The sequence below is a fragment of the Semicossyphus pulcher genome, unplaced genomic scaffold (genome assembly GCF_022749685.1).
Source record: "Semicossyphus pulcher isolate SPU_LCO1_2020_fin unplaced genomic scaffold, fSemPul1.0.p SCAF_20, whole genome shotgun sequence".
In the NCBI taxonomy this organism is placed as follows: domain Eukaryota; kingdom Metazoa; phylum Chordata; class Actinopteri; order Labriformes; family Labridae; genus Semicossyphus; species Semicossyphus pulcher.
In genome coordinates this window covers 10,157,204-10,176,387 of record NW_027211694.1, presented here as the reverse complement: position 1 = coordinate 10,176,387, position 19,184 = coordinate 10,157,204, and the positions used below count along the sequence as shown (strand labels likewise).

General features: G+C 36.9%; 2 protein-coding genes across 3 annotated transcripts; both read right to left on the bottom strand.

Moving 5' to 3' along the window:
- Positions 1-2,097: 2,097 nt before the first annotated feature.
- Positions 2,098-13,567, bottom strand: napepld (N-acyl phosphatidylethanolamine phospholipase D). 2 transcript variants are annotated; one of them, XM_069671096.1, is made up of 10 exons: positions 13,328-13,567; positions 10,283-10,358; positions 7,905-8,018; positions 7,558-7,698; positions 6,925-7,149; positions 6,707-6,810; positions 6,450-6,615; positions 6,181-6,329; positions 5,631-5,745; positions 2,098-3,287 (listed from the first exon to the last, which is right to left on the bottom strand). In XM_069671096.1, exons 1-10 carry the CDS (start codon positions 13,468-13,470, stop codon positions 3,156-3,158), a joined length of 1,365 nt encoding a protein of 454 aa, XP_069527197.1. In that variant the 5' UTR covers positions 13,471-13,567; the 3' UTR covers positions 2,098-3,155. The 2 variants fall into 2 exon arrangements, with proteins under 2 accessions (XP_069527197.1, XP_069527198.1); XM_069671097.1 differs by lacking the exon at positions 13,328-13,567 and adding an exon at positions 12,262-12,517.
- Positions 13,568-14,193: 626 nt separating this feature from the next.
- yeats4 (YEATS domain containing 4) lies at positions 14,194-19,115 on the bottom strand. The gene is made up of 7 exons (XM_069670970.1): positions 16,363-19,115; positions 15,985-16,104; positions 15,777-15,843; positions 15,567-15,661; positions 15,298-15,387; positions 15,006-15,093; positions 14,194-14,907 (listed from the first exon to the last, which is right to left on the bottom strand). Exons 1-7 carry the CDS (start codon positions 16,411-16,413, stop codon positions 14,738-14,740), a joined length of 681 nt encoding a protein of 226 aa, XP_069527071.1. The 5' UTR covers positions 16,414-19,115; the 3' UTR covers positions 14,194-14,737.
- Positions 19,116-19,184: the final 69 nt, after the last annotated feature.

The following is a 19,184-nucleotide window of genomic DNA, read 5'->3' as shown; positions in this document are numbered from 1 at the left end:
TCATAAAATAACTAATGGAATAGCATGTCATAAAAGAAGTCAGAGAATAGCATGTCATGGAATAGCATGTCATAAAATAAGTAATGGAATAGCATGTCATAAAATAAGTCAGGGAATAGCATGTCATAAAAGAAGTCAGGGAATAGCATGTCATAAAAGATGTCATGGAATAGCACGTCATAAAAGATGTCATGGAATAGCATGTCTTAAAAGAAGTCAAGGAATAGCATGTCATAAAAGAAGTCATGGAATGGCATGTCATAAAATAAGTCAGGGAATAGCATGTCATAAAATAAGTCAGGGAATAGCATGTCATAAAATAAGTCAGGGAATAGCATGTCATAAAATAACTAATGGAATAGCATGTCATAAAATAAGTCAGGGAATAGCATGTCATAAAATAAGTAATGGAATAGCATGTCATAAAAGAAGTCAAGGAATAGCATGTCATAAAATAAGTCAGGGAATAGCATGTTTTAAAAGAAGTCATGGAATAGCATGTCATAAAATAAGTAATGGAATAGCATGTCATAAAATAAGTCAAGGAATAGCATGTCATAAAATAAGTCATGGAATAGCATGTCATAAAATAAGTAATGGAATAGCATATCATAAAAGAAGTCAGGGAATAGCATGTCACGGAATAGCATGTCATAAAATAAGTAATGGAATAGCATGTCATAAAAGAAGTCAGAGAATAGCATGTCACGGAATGGCATGTCATAAAATAAGTAATGGAATAGCATGTCATAAAAAAAGTAATGGAATAGCATGTCATAAAGTAAGTCAGGGAATAGCATGTCATAAAAGAAGTCAAGGAATAGCATGTCTTAAAAGAAGTCATGGAATAGCATGTCTTAAAAGAAGTCATATTATAGCATGTCATAAAAGAAGTCAGGGAATGGCATGTCATAAAAGAAGTCATGGAATGGCATGTCATAAAATAAGTAATGGAATAGCATGTCATAAAAGAAGTCAAGGAATAGCATGTCATGGAATAGCATGTCATAAAAGAAGTCAGGGAATAGCATGTCATAAAATAAGTAATGGAATAGCATGTCATAAAAGAAGTCAGGGAATAGCATGTCATAAAAGAAGTCAAGAGATAGCATGTCATGGAATAGCATGTCATAAAATAAGTCATGGAATAGCATGTCATAAAATAAGTAATGGAACAGCATGTCATAAAAGAAGTCATGGAATAGCATGTCATAAAAGAAGTCATATTATAGCATGTCATAAAAAAAGTCAGGGAATAGCATGTCATAAAAGAAGTCATGGAATAGCATGTCATAAAAGAAGTCAAGGAATAGCATGTCATAAAATAAGTCATGGAATAGCATGTCATAAAATAAGTCAGAGAATAGCATGTCACGGAATAGCATGTCATAAAAGAAGTCATGGAATAGCACGTCATAAAAGATGTCATGGAATGGCATGTCATAAAAGAAGTCATAGTATAGCATGTCATAAAAAAAGTAATGGAATAGCATGTCATAAAAGAAGTCAGGGAATAGCATGTCATAAAAGAAGTCAAGGAATAGCATGTCATAAAAGAAGTCATGGAATAGCATGTCTTAAAAGAAGTCATATTATAGCATGTCATAAAAGAAGTCATGGAATGGCATGTCATAAAATAAGTAATGGAATAGCATGTCATAAAAGAAGTCAGGGAATAGCATGTCATAAAATAAGTCATGGAATAGCATGTCATAATATAAGTCATGGAATAGCATGTCATAAAAGAAGTCAAGGAATAGCATGTCATAAAAGAAGTCAAGGAATAGCATGTCATAAAAGAAGTCAAGGAATAGCATGTCATAAAATAAGTAATGGAATAGCATGTCATAAAAGAAGTCAGGGAATAGCATGTCATAAAGTAAGTCATGGAATAGCATGTCATAAAATAAGTAATGGAATAGCATGTCATAAAAGAAGTCATGGAATAGCATGTCATAAAATAAGTCATTATTAAGAGTATTATTAGAGTAGTAAAATAATGGTGAAAGTCAGTCAGACATCTAGGTACATTAAGATAAAGTGTTTTTTTCTGTGGTTGGAAGCCTAAATTGCTGTTAACAATAAGAAAAACACGTCTGAAATGGAAGTTTATATTTAATGGATAATTCAGTGACATGTATCAAGTGTAAACCACAGTAAGCACTGTTTGGCTTTGTAGTTATAACTAGGTGACTAAATAACCTAAACATTGTTCTGTTAACAGTTTACATTCTGGCTTTAAAAATACAAAATCATTTTACCACAGAGGTGTTCAAATGATCTCGTCCTGTCTGAGGCAAAAACATCTTCACTTTAGAAGTAAAATTAAGAAATGATCACACCGAAAAGCAAAGAGTAAAACTGTTTGTGTTGTAGTTTCAGAAAACAAACGTTTGCAGCAAGAACAATGCTTACAGTATTTACAGAGCATGAAGCTGAACCCAGCTCAGCTTCAGCTGCACTTTAAAAGCATACAATTGAAGGAGATTTACAACAACATATATAGATTTCTAGTTTTGAATTGGCTGGAGTACATTTAGAAAAAAAAAAAGACCTTTAAAACGTGGTTTTAGCTAGCACCAGTCTTTAAAAATCACCGTCTAAATAACTGTTTTCTTCTTTATTACAGCAACACAACATAATGCTGCTCCACACCGTCGGCAGTCTCCTGTCCAGCTTCATACCGAAGGTTTGTGGTTCAACTCCACACTGTATCCATACATTTTACACCCACATTAATATTGTGAAGCAGTGTGCAGACAGCAAAACGTTTTTTACATTCACAGACACTAAATTTAAAGTTATCACTACATTTTGATGACATTTCGCTGCAGAAAACGTTTAATCTTTAGGATAAAAAAATGTCCTCTGTTACCTGTTATGCTTTATTTTTAAGAGCCACAAGGAACAGATCTTTTTACAAAATTACATGCTCATCTGTGTAACATTGTTGTACATGTTTGTAGAGTCACAGATCCTTTAGGTAGTTTTGATAAAAGACAATGGCAGGGCAAACATTCAGCATGTAAACAGCATCGTGGAACATTTAAAGGTTCCTCTCTTCAGTTGGGATGTGCTGCATATCAAACTTAAATCACTGAAGTCGATTTACATTAAAACCATAATGTTCTGCACTTTGTTGCAGACGCACAGGATCACTCAAAGACGTCTCCTGTCTGTGAAGCTATAAGGTGAGACTCCCCGTGATGCAAAGTGAAGAAGGACTCTGGCTTCAGTCCTTTCTGCTCCAGGGCCTCTCTGAGACGGACCGGCGGCTCCAGGTAGTACTGCATGAAGAGACCAGAGAACATGTGAGTGTTAAAGACTTCTCTTTATTATTTTAGCTCAGTGCTGCATGTTTTGGCTTTGGTCAGCAAGGCCAGAGGCTGCATTAAACTGTGTTCGCTGCAGAAACGGTCATGAAGCTTAACAGACAATGACACCTTTGTTGTGCTGTGTTTCCAGAACATAATAGAGAGTCAGAGCTTTTTACCTGTACAGCACTCAGGCTTTAGTGTCTCTCTCTCATAGCAGTAACAGGCTTTAGGCTACTATTTTTTAATATAAGTAATAATGATGGAGCACTTTACATCAGTTTTGTAATTGTGGGGTGATTCACACGGTTGCAGTTTTCCTCTTATGTCAAGCACAGGGTGGAAAGCTCTGTTATAAAGTTGTGCTGCTGTATTCCAGGTTTGCACATCATATAAATGTATGTCATTATTTTTATGCATCTGGATTAATCAGCAACTGAATAGACAAAGTATAGGGAAATCGGGACGGACAACTGGTTGCATAGCTAAGCTTAGCATTAGATGTCCCTCTGGATTTTCACTTTACATTGCTTAATCAGTTGCTAATTAATAGAGAAGCAGTGATTTATCAAGATTCCCTTCATTAATCAGATTTGCAAACCTGGAACACAGCAGTATGAAATTGTTCTTTTAAAAAGCAGCATTTGAGCTTTCCCTCCTGAGAATGGTGTCAGAGGAAAATCCCAGCCATGTGAATATGGTGAACAGTTTAAATAGATTAGGTAATATACTGTGTATAAATTGTGACTTTAAGGGGCTAATGTTTTCACAACATTTTAGGCTATCAGAATAATACTAAGTTATTTTGTAGGCTGCAGTTTGTATTTCTGTATTTGGACTGATTTATACTGACAGGTCTTTCTGTTATTTTGACCACCTCATTTTTGTGAGTGTAGGCTAGATAATAGAAAAGACCCGCTCTATATAAAGCACTACAAACTGTCACCTACAAAGTTAAACCCACATCACACTCTCTAAAAAAACTGAACATTATAACCTTCATGACGGTAGGATTTACTGCACAGCTGTTGTATAAGAGTGTAGTTAAAATGTTACTAATACACTGGAGTGTTTGTGGCCTGAAAAATTAAGCTAAACATCACTAATTCTATCACATTAGTTATTACGGAAATTAGTATAGTAGCATTTTACACGACTGCTCAATAACAACATAGTAATAATTATGTTATACCATACAATACTCAGGTAATATTTGACTGATATTCATGTAATAGGCTTATAATAAGTAAAACATTTAAATATAGTAATATGGTAACCTGCTTAGAGTTGTCATAAATAATAAAGGTGTAATATAAGTTGATGTTATGAGAAACTATTCACATAATACTGTCTTTAATTACTGTAATGCTAACATTCATCCTGATGTTACAGACATTCCCTTTTGTTTCAAGGTAATACTGTACAAATGATATGTTCAATGCTGTGTCTTGTTACCTGGAAAACAGTTATAGTAATTTCTGTGTAATAACGACAAATCAGGGCCTCAAATATGCTTAACTACATGCTTATTGGTTATACACCTTTGTTTACCTTACCAGGCATTAATGTGATCAGCAAAATCACCTCACCTGTAAATAACTTAAATACAAACATGTAGTTTAGCATTTTTTTTAGCCTTCATTCACTGTTATTACACACAAATTCCTTCTAGATGAAAAGACACATTTAGACAGTTATATGCTAGTAATACAATAGCTTGTCTATAAAAACATCAACCTATATTACATATTTATTATAACTTAATGTCAAAACTGTTAGAAGGTTACCATATTGTTTACAAAATATATAACAATGCTATTATTAGTTTTGTCAAATTGCTTTATTTTAATGTTTTTACTTATTATAAGCAAATTACATACATTTCAGTCAACTGTTACCTGGGTATTGTATGGAATAACTTAATTAGCATGTAATTGTTGAGCTGTAGTGTAAAATGCTACCATACTAATTTCTCATAACTAATGTGAGCACAAACACTCAGTGTAGTTAAGCTAGTTCTAATAAACTGGAAACTGTTTTATACAACAGCTCTGCACTAACTCCTACCTTCATGAAGTCTATGATGTTCAGTTTTAGAGAGATGTGGATTTAACTTTGGAGGTGACAGATTGTAGCGCATTATACAGAGAGGTATTTCTATTATCTAGCCCACACTCATTGATTAAAATGAGAGGGGCAACATAATGGACCTGTCTGAATAAATCATTCCAAATAAAGAAATACAAACGGCAGCCTCCAAAGTAACTCAAACACGGAAATATTAACTAATCCTTGTATGTGTCTGTATTCTCCTACCTCATAGGCGAGAGCAAAGGTCCCCCAGTGAATGGCCACAGACTGTTTGGCTTTGAGGTCCTGGTGAATCTGTACAGCCTCTTCTGGATCTACATGCTGCCCCTGCATCATATCCCTGAAACACCAAACAACATTGTTACATATGATGTCCACCAAAATGGCTCTCCTAAGCATTTACTACAGTATGTATTTAATAATAATGCATTTGATTACTACATTTCAGGTACAACTTATTACAGTAAAATCTGCCATAAAATCAACCTTTTACAAAAAGTTTTATTTATTTAGAGGTCACGGTTGAAGGTGTTGTTGTACTTGACTACATTTTATTGAGGTGCTATTTTCCCCTCCCTACTTACACTCTTGTGGGGGAATAATAGAAGTACCTCAATATAATGGAATCAAGTACAACACCACGACTAACAAGGAGCTCAATGCAAAAGCATTTAGGCGTCATACAAGTAGACTTTATGGCAGAACAGTTGTATCTATTGCATGTAATTGTACAGGTGTACCTAATAAAGTGGATAATATGCGTTATGTGCACAACCTGGGCAGGTAGGCGCCGATGGGGATCGCTGCGAGGTCAAACGGTCCAAAGCGCCGTCCAATCTCCTGGAAGGAAGAGCAGTAGCCTGTATCACCAGCGAAGAAGAACCGATGGTCAGGACCCAAAACGGACCAGCTGCCCCATAAAGACTGAGGAGAAACAAGAAAAGAAGTTAAACATGCACGTACTGAATATGCTTTAAACTCAATAAAACTACCTTTTTTATGCAATACTGTACATATTTCTAATTGTAGTAACAGAGTAAATACCTTGTTATCGTCAAGTGCTGTACGCTTGCTCCAGTGCTGAGAGGGTGTGCAGACAAATGTGATGTCATCATGACCGGGGACACAGTTCTCCTCCCACCAGTCGAGCTCCATCACGTTCTCACAGCCCATCTTCACCAGCCAGTCCATCAAACCCAGGGGCACGAACCTGTCAACACAAACGCATTTGAATTTACTGAATATTAAAGAACATCTCGATCTTAAATCATTATTGTTTACTTCATATCCACAACACATACCAGCGTAGCTCCCCTCCAAAGCGTTCATTAAGGCTGGCCACAGATCCAACATCCAGATGGTCATAATGAGAGTGACTGATGACCACAGCATCGATCCTGGGCAGCTGTTGGCGGAAGGATACATAATTTAACAGCAGCCAAAACATCAAGGGCTGGGTCAGTTGTGTTCTTTGGTAGTTTATGTAAAGAAGGGAAATAATAAACACAAAAATACTAACTTGTTCCACAGTGCAGGGGGGCCCTCGGTACCTTTTGGGCCCCATGAACTGGAACGGCGAGGCCCTCTGGCTGAAAATCGGGTCCGTCAGAAAATTCAGCCCATCCATTTCAACCAGAACTGTGGCGTGACCCAACCATGTGACCCTCAGACCTGGACCAGACTCGGAGAGGTCCGGGTTCTGGATGAAATAGGGCTCCATCACTGGGAGCTCACTGTCCAGAGCCTATGGGAACAGAGAGGGTGGTGTCACAGGAAACCGGGATGAATGGTTCAGAATAAAGAAAAACAACCACATCCTTTAACATAATCCCCCCTCTTTCTAATCTCAGACTCGATGTAAACATGTTGCAAGCAACTGTTCCATCATCAAACAATATAGGTATTATATAACAACTAAAGACTGTGCAATCTGTCCTATTGAGGGTTAAACATTTTTCTATTGCTGTGAAAGCTGCCTCTGAAGCCTGATAAGCTCCTACTGAGCTAAGCAAGGTTTCCACTGGAAGCTATAAATACTGTATGTGAGTCGACAAAGGGCAATGTTCCTTCTTAGAGGGGTGAGATTTACTGTATATGGACTCCAGGGATAATACATGTAAAAGTACACTTGATTGAACAATGTCTTACCCACCTCTTTACTTGTTGGTACATTGCTGTGGTTTTTATCCAACAGCAGGAACCTGAGCAGGGTGGTGTAGGAAGGGAACCTCCATGTGGGCCAGGGGTTTGTCCAGCGGCCATGTTTGTCCCGACAGGACTTTGTCACTTCTTCCTACAATCAAAGCAAAACAATTAGACAAAAGTGATTTATATTAGGCTTAATTTCAAATGTCAGGTCAATACACCTAACACAATAGGTAGAGAACTAGAGAGATAGCATGTTAAGGGCAGGACTTTATGCAAATGTGAAGATGGGTGTGTTTCGGGTAAAGGGGACTATTTTAGGGGACAGGAGGATGATGGGAAGTGAGGTTGTACCTCGAGCCGGTAGTCCAGGCGGAAGCTTTTGCGGGATGAGCGAGTGGAGCTGCTCTTCCTCGGGGTCTCAGGATCCACCTCCCCACCTTCTGCACCTCTCAGCACTCGAACATCCTGGAGCACACACACACAGTGATGGAGTCAATATAAAGCTCTGAAGGGTCTTTGAAACAGGATGTGCAGTGAGTGCCATAAATCACATAGCAAACAGACCTTTGAACAAATGCTTTTGCTATAACAATCCTGCTCTTAACTTCTTCTATTCTTCTTCCTAATAAAAACTTTGCATGTACATTAACCACAACAGCTCACAATGGCACCGTCCAAACTGAGAACTGGGTGTTTCATGCTAGTAGCAGCTAACGTAGCTTTGTCTCTAGCCTTAAGCAGAGATGAGGAACTAGTTACAGAGGTTTTCTTTCAAACTTCACATCCCCACATTATTTTCATATAAAAACATCTAGTTTACAGTCAACATCAAAAACAAGTTACATCACTTGTGGCAATTTATGAGATTTGATACGGCTCGCTCTGAGGCCACAAAAAAGCTCCTTATAACTTTGATTTACTCCCAAGACCTGAAGCAATACTTTGATGTCTAAAAAAGCGGCGCTGCCCTTTAACAACGTAACGGTTTTAATCAATCGTCAGAAGCCATTTTCAGTGATGATCTAGCTATCAATCATATGACAATACAAAAACACCTGCAGATGCACCTACATTTTGGAATACTTTTAATTTCACTACCTAAACTACTACCTCCTCTTATGCTCTGTTTTACTATTGTTATTACAACTGTATTGTCTATAACTGTATATCCAGAGTACTCCACCATTGAATGGAATTTCCCTCCTTTTGGAAAGTCCTTTGTGCTCTGTGCTTAGCAAGTGCTTAAATAAAATGTATCATTACAACTCATTACTATGTATTTATGTCTTTTTTCCTCATGAATTACATAAACAATTGCTGCCTGAACACCACTGACACCCACAGCCTTAAATTTGTCTGACAAAGTCTGAGCTTCACGTACCAAAAAGAAGGATTAAAAGCCAGAGTTTGCTAAGATTAACTGCCATCGCCTCTCTAGCACATACTTCACATACCTCAGCCACTTCACTGGTAATGCAAGGTGGAATCTTTCACTTGGCTAATCACACCCACTGAGAGCTACTGCCACAAAGGTTTGATGTCATGCCAGCTCTCAACAGTTGAATCATAAACCGTCATATTCAGGCAGATCAAGTTAGCTAGCACATCAACTTAAAGCTCCTGTGAGGAGTTTTTATTGCTGGTTATGAAACAGACTGAAATTAATTCTGATGACTCTATATGACCTACAAAAGCAAACCAGACCATCAGCAACAACATTAATTATTTCTATATAGTTATTTTTAATGCCTGAAACTGCTGGCGGGGGGTAGGTGTCAGACGAAGTGATTAACTGTACGCTGCCTTTGTTTACATTTTACAGGGTAAACATTTACAGTGAGTGATGCATACGACTGTTAAAGAAAGCAGGATGAGATTTTTTTGTTAAAAACCACCACTTAAGCATGAACAGGACAAAATCAGCAAAGAGATAAGAGGCAAGGCTTTGTCCACAGGGGGTGCCAAAATAAACACAAACTGAAAAGAGCTTTAAGTACCTTAGCTAAAAATGCTAACCATCTTAACATGATTTAATTGGTTAACAAGTTTAAAGGGTTTAATCATTAACTTACATCATTCAATTATTATCTATCCCACCTGCATGTGCTACCATGTGATGTGACTTTGGGGTGAGATAAATGTCACCGCTTTTCCACAACACAACAAATACTACTGTCCATGAACTACAATTTAAAACTCCACGATTCTGAATATAACTTGACAGATAGCTGAATACAACACTGTTCCTTAAGAAGTTTGGATGCTGTGTTTAAAACCTAAATAAAACTAAATGTGATCATTTGTTAATCCTTTTCATAATATAATAAATTAAAACAGTTGTCTGTTTCAATTGTATTTAAGTTTTACACACTGGAAACCCCGAGGAAACGTAACAACAGTGACTGTGAATCAACCATTTATACAGTAGACATTGTGGCATCTCATAGTAAGAGGAGTAAAGATGTAATCATAACATCGAAAACAACTGCATTCCTTTCAGATGAGCTGTACCTGCTGTTTTGCATGCTGGCTCACCAGAACAAGTGAGCCAATGTTATTGTAATTATGTTTTATCTGTGTTCTTTCTGCTCTGTCTGTAATCACAATGTCTGCCAATTTCCAGCTCTTGATTGCAATTCCGACCACATTTGGACAGCTTAAAACCGCAGGAACAAATATCCCCAGACAAAGTAACCACTCAGTTGTGAGATGATGGACAGGCTTCTTACCTCCACCAGGCCTTTTCTCTCCTCCAGTGCTGCTCTGTCTGAAGATGACGGCTTCTCCATTAGCGCACCACCACACCTAGCACACAAAAACACAGAGGTTTTAAGCTTTTAAAAAAACTGCTTCACAGTCCGTAGATGCAAACATTTTTTTTAATCTGTTCTGAAGTAGCCACGTCACGTGTTGCTCAAATGTGCAACAGAAGCTGCAGATAACCAGATCACAAGCTGACTCCTTTCACTGAGTCTCAACTCTACTGAAACAATAACAGAGAACATTCAACCGCTGACAGTAGTTTGCATGCGAGACACAAAGGTGATTATCTGACACACGGCATGGTCAACTTCACTATTCAAATGGCACTACTATCAGCAGTGACCACAGAGCACTAAATGTAATGTCTCAACCTAACCTAGCAGGACTCCTCAATATTGTTTTCAGCTGTGTTTTTTTTATCTCTTAAAATCTTGTTTACAGGAAAGATTATGACATAAGTTGCCTAACAAGTACGACTGATAAATAAGCTCTGTTTTTACTCTTGTGTAATACTGTATGTAACCAGTCTCATAACCTGTTTTTTCATGCATGAATCATAAATAATAAACAAGATATTCCAGGTTTTAAAAAGGACTTGATGATGAGGCCTGATCGTGATCCGACTAACGTTTAACGATTTTAAACTTTACTTATCTACTAGATTTTGGACAGTATCCACCTCAAACAAAGTGATGCAGTGTTAAACTTTGATCCGAACCCTACACTAAGTACGACTAATGTCTTCACAATCATTCCTGGACTGAACGCATGATTAAAAGGGAATTATATCAGAGTGAATTATACATCTTATTTTTTTAGCTAGGATAAGAAACACCTACATTTGCCAGTAGACATGGAAATTGACGCTGGCACCTACACAGCCATAGCCTGCAAGCCTAATCATAGCCCTTCTTTAGCCTGCTATTATCTACAAGAATCACAGTGCAGTACACACCCTGGCTAACTACTATCCACTCATGAACGATTCCTTCTTGCACTTATTAAATAATGCACTATAGGCTGGCTTTATCCCATATTGATTGAAGAGATGTGGTCCCTTCCTGACATTAGGCTAAAGATGGATCATCCTACATGCTTAGAGAAATGTATGACTATTCCAGGTATGCACACAAATGCAGTTATGCAACTTAAGCCCCTCAATGCACTTGCCCTCTCTAGGGAACTCCATACATTAAAGCTATGGCGTGCTGATGATGCACTCAGCCTCATGAATGGACTTTAACTGCACACTACACACAGACACTGGGACAACAATGGAGCTCTGTGGACAACAATCAAACAAAGATCTATGTAGCCAGCCAGCGTGGCTGATGTGGACATATAAGCAATAAACACAGCCACAAGTCAGGAGTTTCTCCCTGAGTCTGTGGTGAAATTACATTTAATCTCTCTATGAAGTTATCAGACAGGATGTCACCAATTATCATTCAAAATAAACACAGAATCTACACTACCTGTGCAAAATCATTATCAGAATATCCCATTTATCTTACAGAGAGATCCCTCATAAAAACTGTTAAGTGTCCCCATGAGTGAGAAATAAATGACACCATGACAAGTGTAAACATGAAATAGTTTAGTCCCTGTGACAGCCAAACCACATGATAAACACCTTTTGTCACCTTCAACTGTTTCCTGTTTAAAATGTGTGAGCAGGTATTGACACAGACAGGAAAGACAGCAGCAACAACACAGGCTACTTTTCCATACACAAGCTAACTTTTAGCACATTTTAACAGAAAACTAGCCCAGTGAAATGTGTCCAACGGTGGTAGCATAAAACAGATTAAAATGCAACAGTGATAGCATAACAGATTTTAATTCCATTGGTTACTATAAGGCCAACACATAATGACTGTCGAGTACCACACGCGTAGTTAAGTCTACAAAACATGCCAGCTGTTACAATTTCCAGCCAACTTACCTGAAAACTTCAACGCAACAGAAAACCACCCGTTGTTTTAGCTAGGATACATGTTTGTTGCATTAACGTTAGCCATATACTGTGTTTAAATGCGAGCTGGGTAACATAATTTGTTGCTATGCGGTCCCCTGCGCCTTTCCAACACAGTTTACATAACTATAAAAGGTATCTTTAAGACACTAGCAAGTGCAAATCTGAAGACAGCAGTAAATGCCGTTGGAAAGATGTCTTTCAAAGGTATGACGCGGAGTTTAAATGCAGCAGGACGGTGAGGATCATTAGTCGGCACCAGCTCTGTTGCTGTGACGTCGGTGTAAAACCCTCTGATCATGTGACCGCCCGAGAAAGTGTCGCCTTGACTGCAGGCTAAACTTCCATAAATAGCCTATGACAAATAAGTAAATATTAACTAAAAACACATTAAAATGAAATTGAAACAAACAAAAACGACACTTTGGAAATATATATATATATTTTTTTTACTTTTTATTTCAAATGGTACCTAAGTTTTACTATTTTGTCTACATTATATATTCTGATATAATAAATAATATGGAAAATAAATTAGCAAAAAAATCTATAATAATAATAATAATAACTATTTTTATTTATATGGTTAACAGACGTAAATTTCGAACATATTTCATTGCTAATTTAATATCATTAACTTATTTAGGGAACTATATTTAAACTTGCATATACCTGTTCTTTTATTAAAATATTTTATTACTTTTAGTTTTTTTTTTATATAGTTTTATTAATTAATGCAATACTGACACATCAAGTGTTATTAATTCTATTAAATATGAAACAATGTTTAACATTTTTTGTAAGGTTACTAATAATCAAGACCCACTTTCGTGTACTGCTCAAGTTTTTTTTCGTGTCGTTAGGCACAAAATTGGCACATATTTCCACTGAGAAGACACCTGAGTTAAATATTATTACTTTTAGAGTACACAGGTTTGAAATTCAGACTTACTTCCAACTTTATAAAAACATGTTTCCGGGGCTTTGTCGAAAGCCTTATTATACTTGTAGTCAAAACATACAATTGTAGTCTTACCTTGATTGCCTCCTCCTGATTACGGGCACCTGGAGAGCTTTCAACCCGAGCAGACAAACTACATTCAGTCGCCCAGCGCATTTACTAAACTTACGGCTACACGCAAGCAACAAATGTACAGGCCTGCACAACACCCTCTCCATTCTTGTTCTTTGTATCCGAACATTGTTGTTTGGGAGTTTTAGTGAAGAAGAAACAAAAGTTGTGTACAACTCGAGGGAAGTAGCTCAGCGTCCATGGTGGTCCAGACAGCTCGTGTTTTTTTTTTGTCGGACAGCAAAAGTAGTTCGAACTTCCTGCCGATGCCTTCAAAGACTCACGGAAATCTGAAAATCCAAATATTGCCATTTAGTATTAGCTCTGAATCACCTCTAGATACAAAAACGGTTTAAAAGATGATTACAAAAAAATGTATTCTATAAAAGGGAAATTTTTCATGCTTGTTTTGTATTGATATTTTTGATCTACTGTCTTGCAGATCTTAGAACTGTTATTCTTACTTTCAAGTACTCTGATATCAGTTTTTATAAGATATACTAAGATCAAGACGGTATACACCCTTTTCTTTAGTAGAGCCCCTTCTGCTATTTAAACGGGGCAGCTGTGGCTCAGTGGTAGAGTCGTCATCTCTCAATGGGAAGGTTGGGGGTTTGATCCTTGACAGCTAGTCACATGCGGAAGTGTCCTCAGGCAAGATCGTGCATGAATGCATAGATCATTAACTCTCAGGTGTACATTGCTTTGGACAAAAGAATCCGCTAAATTAAATTGTAACATTGTAAACCACATTAAACTAAGCTAGTATTTATTATGCACATAAACACATGTAAACTTGTCTGCTTTGAAATGTGGATCCTAAAGAGTTAATCTAAACAGGAGCAGGTTGTATAAGGTCAAACTCCGGGTTTAACGAAATGTTTTTTTTAACTGATTTTACTGACACTGACAGTTTGTTTAACTCCCAGTGTGTCAATGTTGTACAAAATGCTTTGACTAAGTTTCCTCCCACTGACCTTAACTTGCACCTGTATTTTATCATGCTTGATAAATCTGTCCACTTACAGTTACAAAAAAAACTGCAATATTTTAAACCCATTTTCTTTATGTAGAAAAACATCAAATCCATAAAAACAACAACAAATGCATTATTCACATCCAACACACAGATGTGAATGTTTTAAGGATAGTACTCTGATTCTGGTATTGAAAAACACCGCTTCAGCACAAGATCAAATTCATCAGCATGACTGAACAAAACTAATTCTGCAATAACATCAGAAAATTATTGAGCATTTTCTATTTATCAAAACAAGGCATTTTTTTTCCTTAATGTGGTCTAGAACACAAAAATGAAGGCCGTTCTCTGCTGGACAATCCCTTCTGTGTGTGTGTCTCGTCTTTGTCTGTGTCTCAGTGCTCCTTGTGATCTCCGTCCTCCTCCAGTTTCCTGATCTCTGCCTTCAGGTGGTTGATATTTTCTCTGCTGGCCTTTAGTTTGTCTTTCAGCTCTGTGATCTCCTGACTTGTTCTCTTCTTTGCTGCTTCCATTTTCTCCTTGGTCCTCTGCTCCTGCTCACTGACTGTAGACACGGGCAGGTAAACACACATAAATGACAATGACAGTCTAAGATGGGAAGCTGTATTTACATGTTTCTATGTTCATTGTGTGCGTACATACACTCTGTCTCATGCTTGTATGCTCCCAGGGTGAGCTGTCTTGAAGTGGTCAGTAGCTGCTGCATCATGGCTGTTGGATCCTGGAAGATCTGCAAAAACATTTCCATTAGATTCAAGTTCTACGTGTGTGAGAGCTCTGCAATAGGGGCTTTTTGGATGCTATTTATGTCATTTCACCATTCATGTTGGTGCTAATATATCACACATAACTACAGTTTTCATTGTAAGGAAACATAGGAATTGATGCAGTGTAGTAACAATTGTCATCAGTTACAGCATGAAAGTAGAAGTACCATTTCATCATAGAATTCAGATACAACTGTCTTCTTAGGCATGGCACTGGAGTCAGACTGGAACAGCTTCAACAGATGATACAGAGTCACCTGAAATACAAACAAGAACAGGCACAATTAAACATACATACAGGGAGGTTAAGTTCAACATTAAGGTGCCTTCTTTTTTTATCAAAGAACATCCTATACATTCAAGAAGCGTACTTTTAAAATTGCACAATGAGTTACTACACAGGACATGTTTTTATATTCTATGAAACTGTTCTCACAGGTCTCTCATTGGGGTCGATGAAGAAGATCTTGATGATGATCTCGAACTCGCCCCAGCCGGTCTCTGTAATCTCGTATGGAGGCTTAGTAACCACTAGAAAGAGGAACATTTTTTGTTTTATTTACACATTTTGCATTTGTATTATTTTCAGATTGTTTACGCAATTGCATCCTACCATCCCATCTCTGTCATGTTAAGGTCTACTCACCTCTCAGTGGGTTACCATAGCTCTCGTGGAGCTTGAACTGGATCTTCTTCACATATGCAGACATATCCTGGAATAACAAAGATACATATTTTAGAATAAACTTAGTAGAGGTCAGTTGTTTAATATATTTCAACCAATTACTATGTCAATAGAAATGTAAGTATAAAATAGACTTTATAGAAGCCGTAATGCAATCTGGATGTCTTACCTCATTTCTGTAAGGCTTCACATAGACTGACCACTGATGTGTGTGTCCATCCTCCTCTCGCTTTTTCCCAAAGTAACGGGCAACGTTCCCAAACACGATAGGCTTTACAATGGTTACTCCCTGCAGACCACAGAGGGAAAACATTGATAACAATATTACTCGGTTGCTGACAATGTTAACACCGTTTAAAAAACGAGAAACTGGAAAGAAAGAAACTGTGAATAACGTTGTGAATGCTCCCTGTTGACTGTATATTTTCTTAAAATAAATATTATCTTATAATGAACACTGTTTGTTGCTTATCAAACTCCTTTCAAGCCTTTCAATGAGCTAATGTTATTACAAAAACCACAGACTGTTATTGTAACGTTGCGTTACCTTAACTCTCCCCCCGGAATCTGGACCAAATTCAGTCATCTTTTTAAACATAGTACGGTAGAAAACGAGTGAAGTTAATCCCGTAGTACACTCTATAGGACTCTTCTTGATCCACAGTGTGTATCCAGATTTAATAAACCTGCCATTTAAGCATTTAAAGCACGCTTTATATAGCCAGCGATCTCATTTCAAACCGGCAGCCAAACAACCGCCGGAAATAGCTGGTGTAATGATATAAATTGCACGGAGGAATGCGACATGCGGAGATTAAGGTTCCGGCTGTCGAACTAGCAGAATGCCCCAAAATTTAAAATTAATATTGAATTTTATTTTGCCTAAAGTTTGTTAAAATAGCATTTTAGATAACTATAATGTTAGTTTTACTCCCGTTTCCATATATCAATATTATTTACGTAGGTGAGTTGGAGTTCTTCGTATTTACGGTTCATTCTTTTCCATGTAACGCTAGTCTTTTAAAAAATATACTCGATTATCTGTCCTCAATTTGTAAACAGCAAAGAACTGTTAAAGGGCAGCATTTTACCAAAGAAAATTGCAGATGAACTTTTTAATAAAACCTCGTTCACATTGACGATTTTTTATATTGTCCATGATTTTCTTAACCAAAGTCCACTGTGAAGGCTACTTTAATGTATTTTGTACAAAGGACGGCCACAAAACTGAATCGATTTAAAAATGTTTATTTTCTTTAGTTTAAATTTCATCAATTTGGAAACCATGTGCTTTCCATGACAGGATATCTGCAATTTAAGCAGGACATTAATGGAAGTACAGGATATCAAAAGCCCTTACTGGGAATAAAGCAGAATAGGCCCCATATAACTTTAAACCCAAGTTGGATTAAGTTGCACCCACAATAAAAACTGGGCAAAGCTTTACCAATCAATTACTTTTACAGAGAGAAAGGTCTGCTGTTAAGGACCAGTTACCTAATAAGTGTTTTGGATCTCCCCATGTTAAACATTTGGAGAGCTTCAGATTGGGGTCACACATGGCTAAAGGTATTATCTGTTACAGATAATCAAGCAGTAGCTGAAGAACAGGTAATAAATGGTGAAATTAATTTTAACCATTTAAATGAAATACTTAACAAACTTTCCAGCTGCTTGTGTGAGGTTAAGGCAGCAGAGTCAGCCAAACTTGGACTGTTTGTTCTTCTGCAGCGATGTAGACCTGAAACACTTACCTTCAGCGCTGTGGAGAGAAGGCAGCAAAAGGCAGATACAGGAGGACACCTAGGGATGTTTGATGGAAGCTGTACATACATGTTTTTATTCTAGCTGATGAAAGATGTATAAAGCTGTCCTATAGTTTCTACTAAAGAGGGCACTGACTGATTTGTACACATTGAACAGTCCTGAGAGAAAAGTCCAGTCAGCCCCAAAAAGTCAGCTGGTTTCTGACATACGATCTTTCCATAGTCAAGTGCAAAATGCCCCACGCATTTTCTGTTCATACAAAAACAAGTTAACAATTTGATTCAATCCACTTTAACAATTTACAGGATTAAAGGAGACATTTTTTAAATATAAAACTCTTTTAAATCATACTGTTAGCACAAGAAGACATTTCAAGGACACCATGAGGATATTAAAAAATGTCTTGAGACAGTTTGATCTTTCATCAAAGTTAAGAGTGGTTCCCGTCACCATTAAAATGACTAGTTGAGGGTTAGTGTCCACTTTTTTTTTTTTTTTTTTTAACAATAATCATATTTTGAGATGCAACATTTCAGAGCATGGTCATGATTAGAACCAAAATGGAAGATGATTTAAGGAAAATAAAACAAAGAAAACACTAACCTTGACAAGTCAAACAACAAGAAGTTCCAATTATATAAAAACACAACACAAAAGTTGGATTCGATTTAGACAATTTAAACAGATGTTTTACCACATCTTAATGAGCATTTACCACATTTTCTTTTGTTGCAATATTATATTTCCATCTCATTTTGTCCATATTGCTTTGTTTTTGGAGTACAAATGGAACAAATAGCAATACGTCAAACCCTTGTTAAAACACTGTTGCAGTACCACAAACATGTTTTTCCTGGTAAATCAAAAACCGATCTGGCCTCATGATCCAAGGTCTAATATCAGAACACCTACTGCTGATATATTTCATTATGCAAGATAGTGAAAAAAAAATACATGCAACTCAGTGCTTATTGGCTGAACCAATCATCTTGATCATTACAAAGTAAAAGCTCTGTATCAAAGTGTTGACAATAACAGTCTATTTCAGTGGTAATGCATGACATGAAACTTATGAGTGGTGGAAAGGAAAAGCAAGGTGAATACTAAAATTGCATTCGAATCTGTTCATGTTAAAACAATCTTTGGTGTTTCATATTTATGCTGAAAAACGAACAAAAAAGGTGTGTTGTATAGAAAAAAGTACCACTTACTTTAAATGGTAAATTTTCCACAAATGCGATTGAAGAACGATCAAACATACACCAACTACAATGGCTGCTTGGATTCAAATCTTAGCATGAACACATTTTAAATGAACAATACAAAGAATTCAAACACAGTCATCATTCGATAAGTTCCTGGTGTGGTGTAGTGCGATAACACACCACAAAAAGAATTGTGTATTTTTGGCTATTGGCTGTGTGGTGAAATGCACTGTATGTACATGTAGAGCTACAATAAATGTAAGTTGCCAAACAGAGTAAATTCATCTCATGTCGCTTACTCCGTTTTTTCCAACATAAAAAAATAAAACAAGTAATAGGGCAGAACTTTCTATAACATAAGCTACTCACTAAGAGCTACAAAACATTACCTGTATGT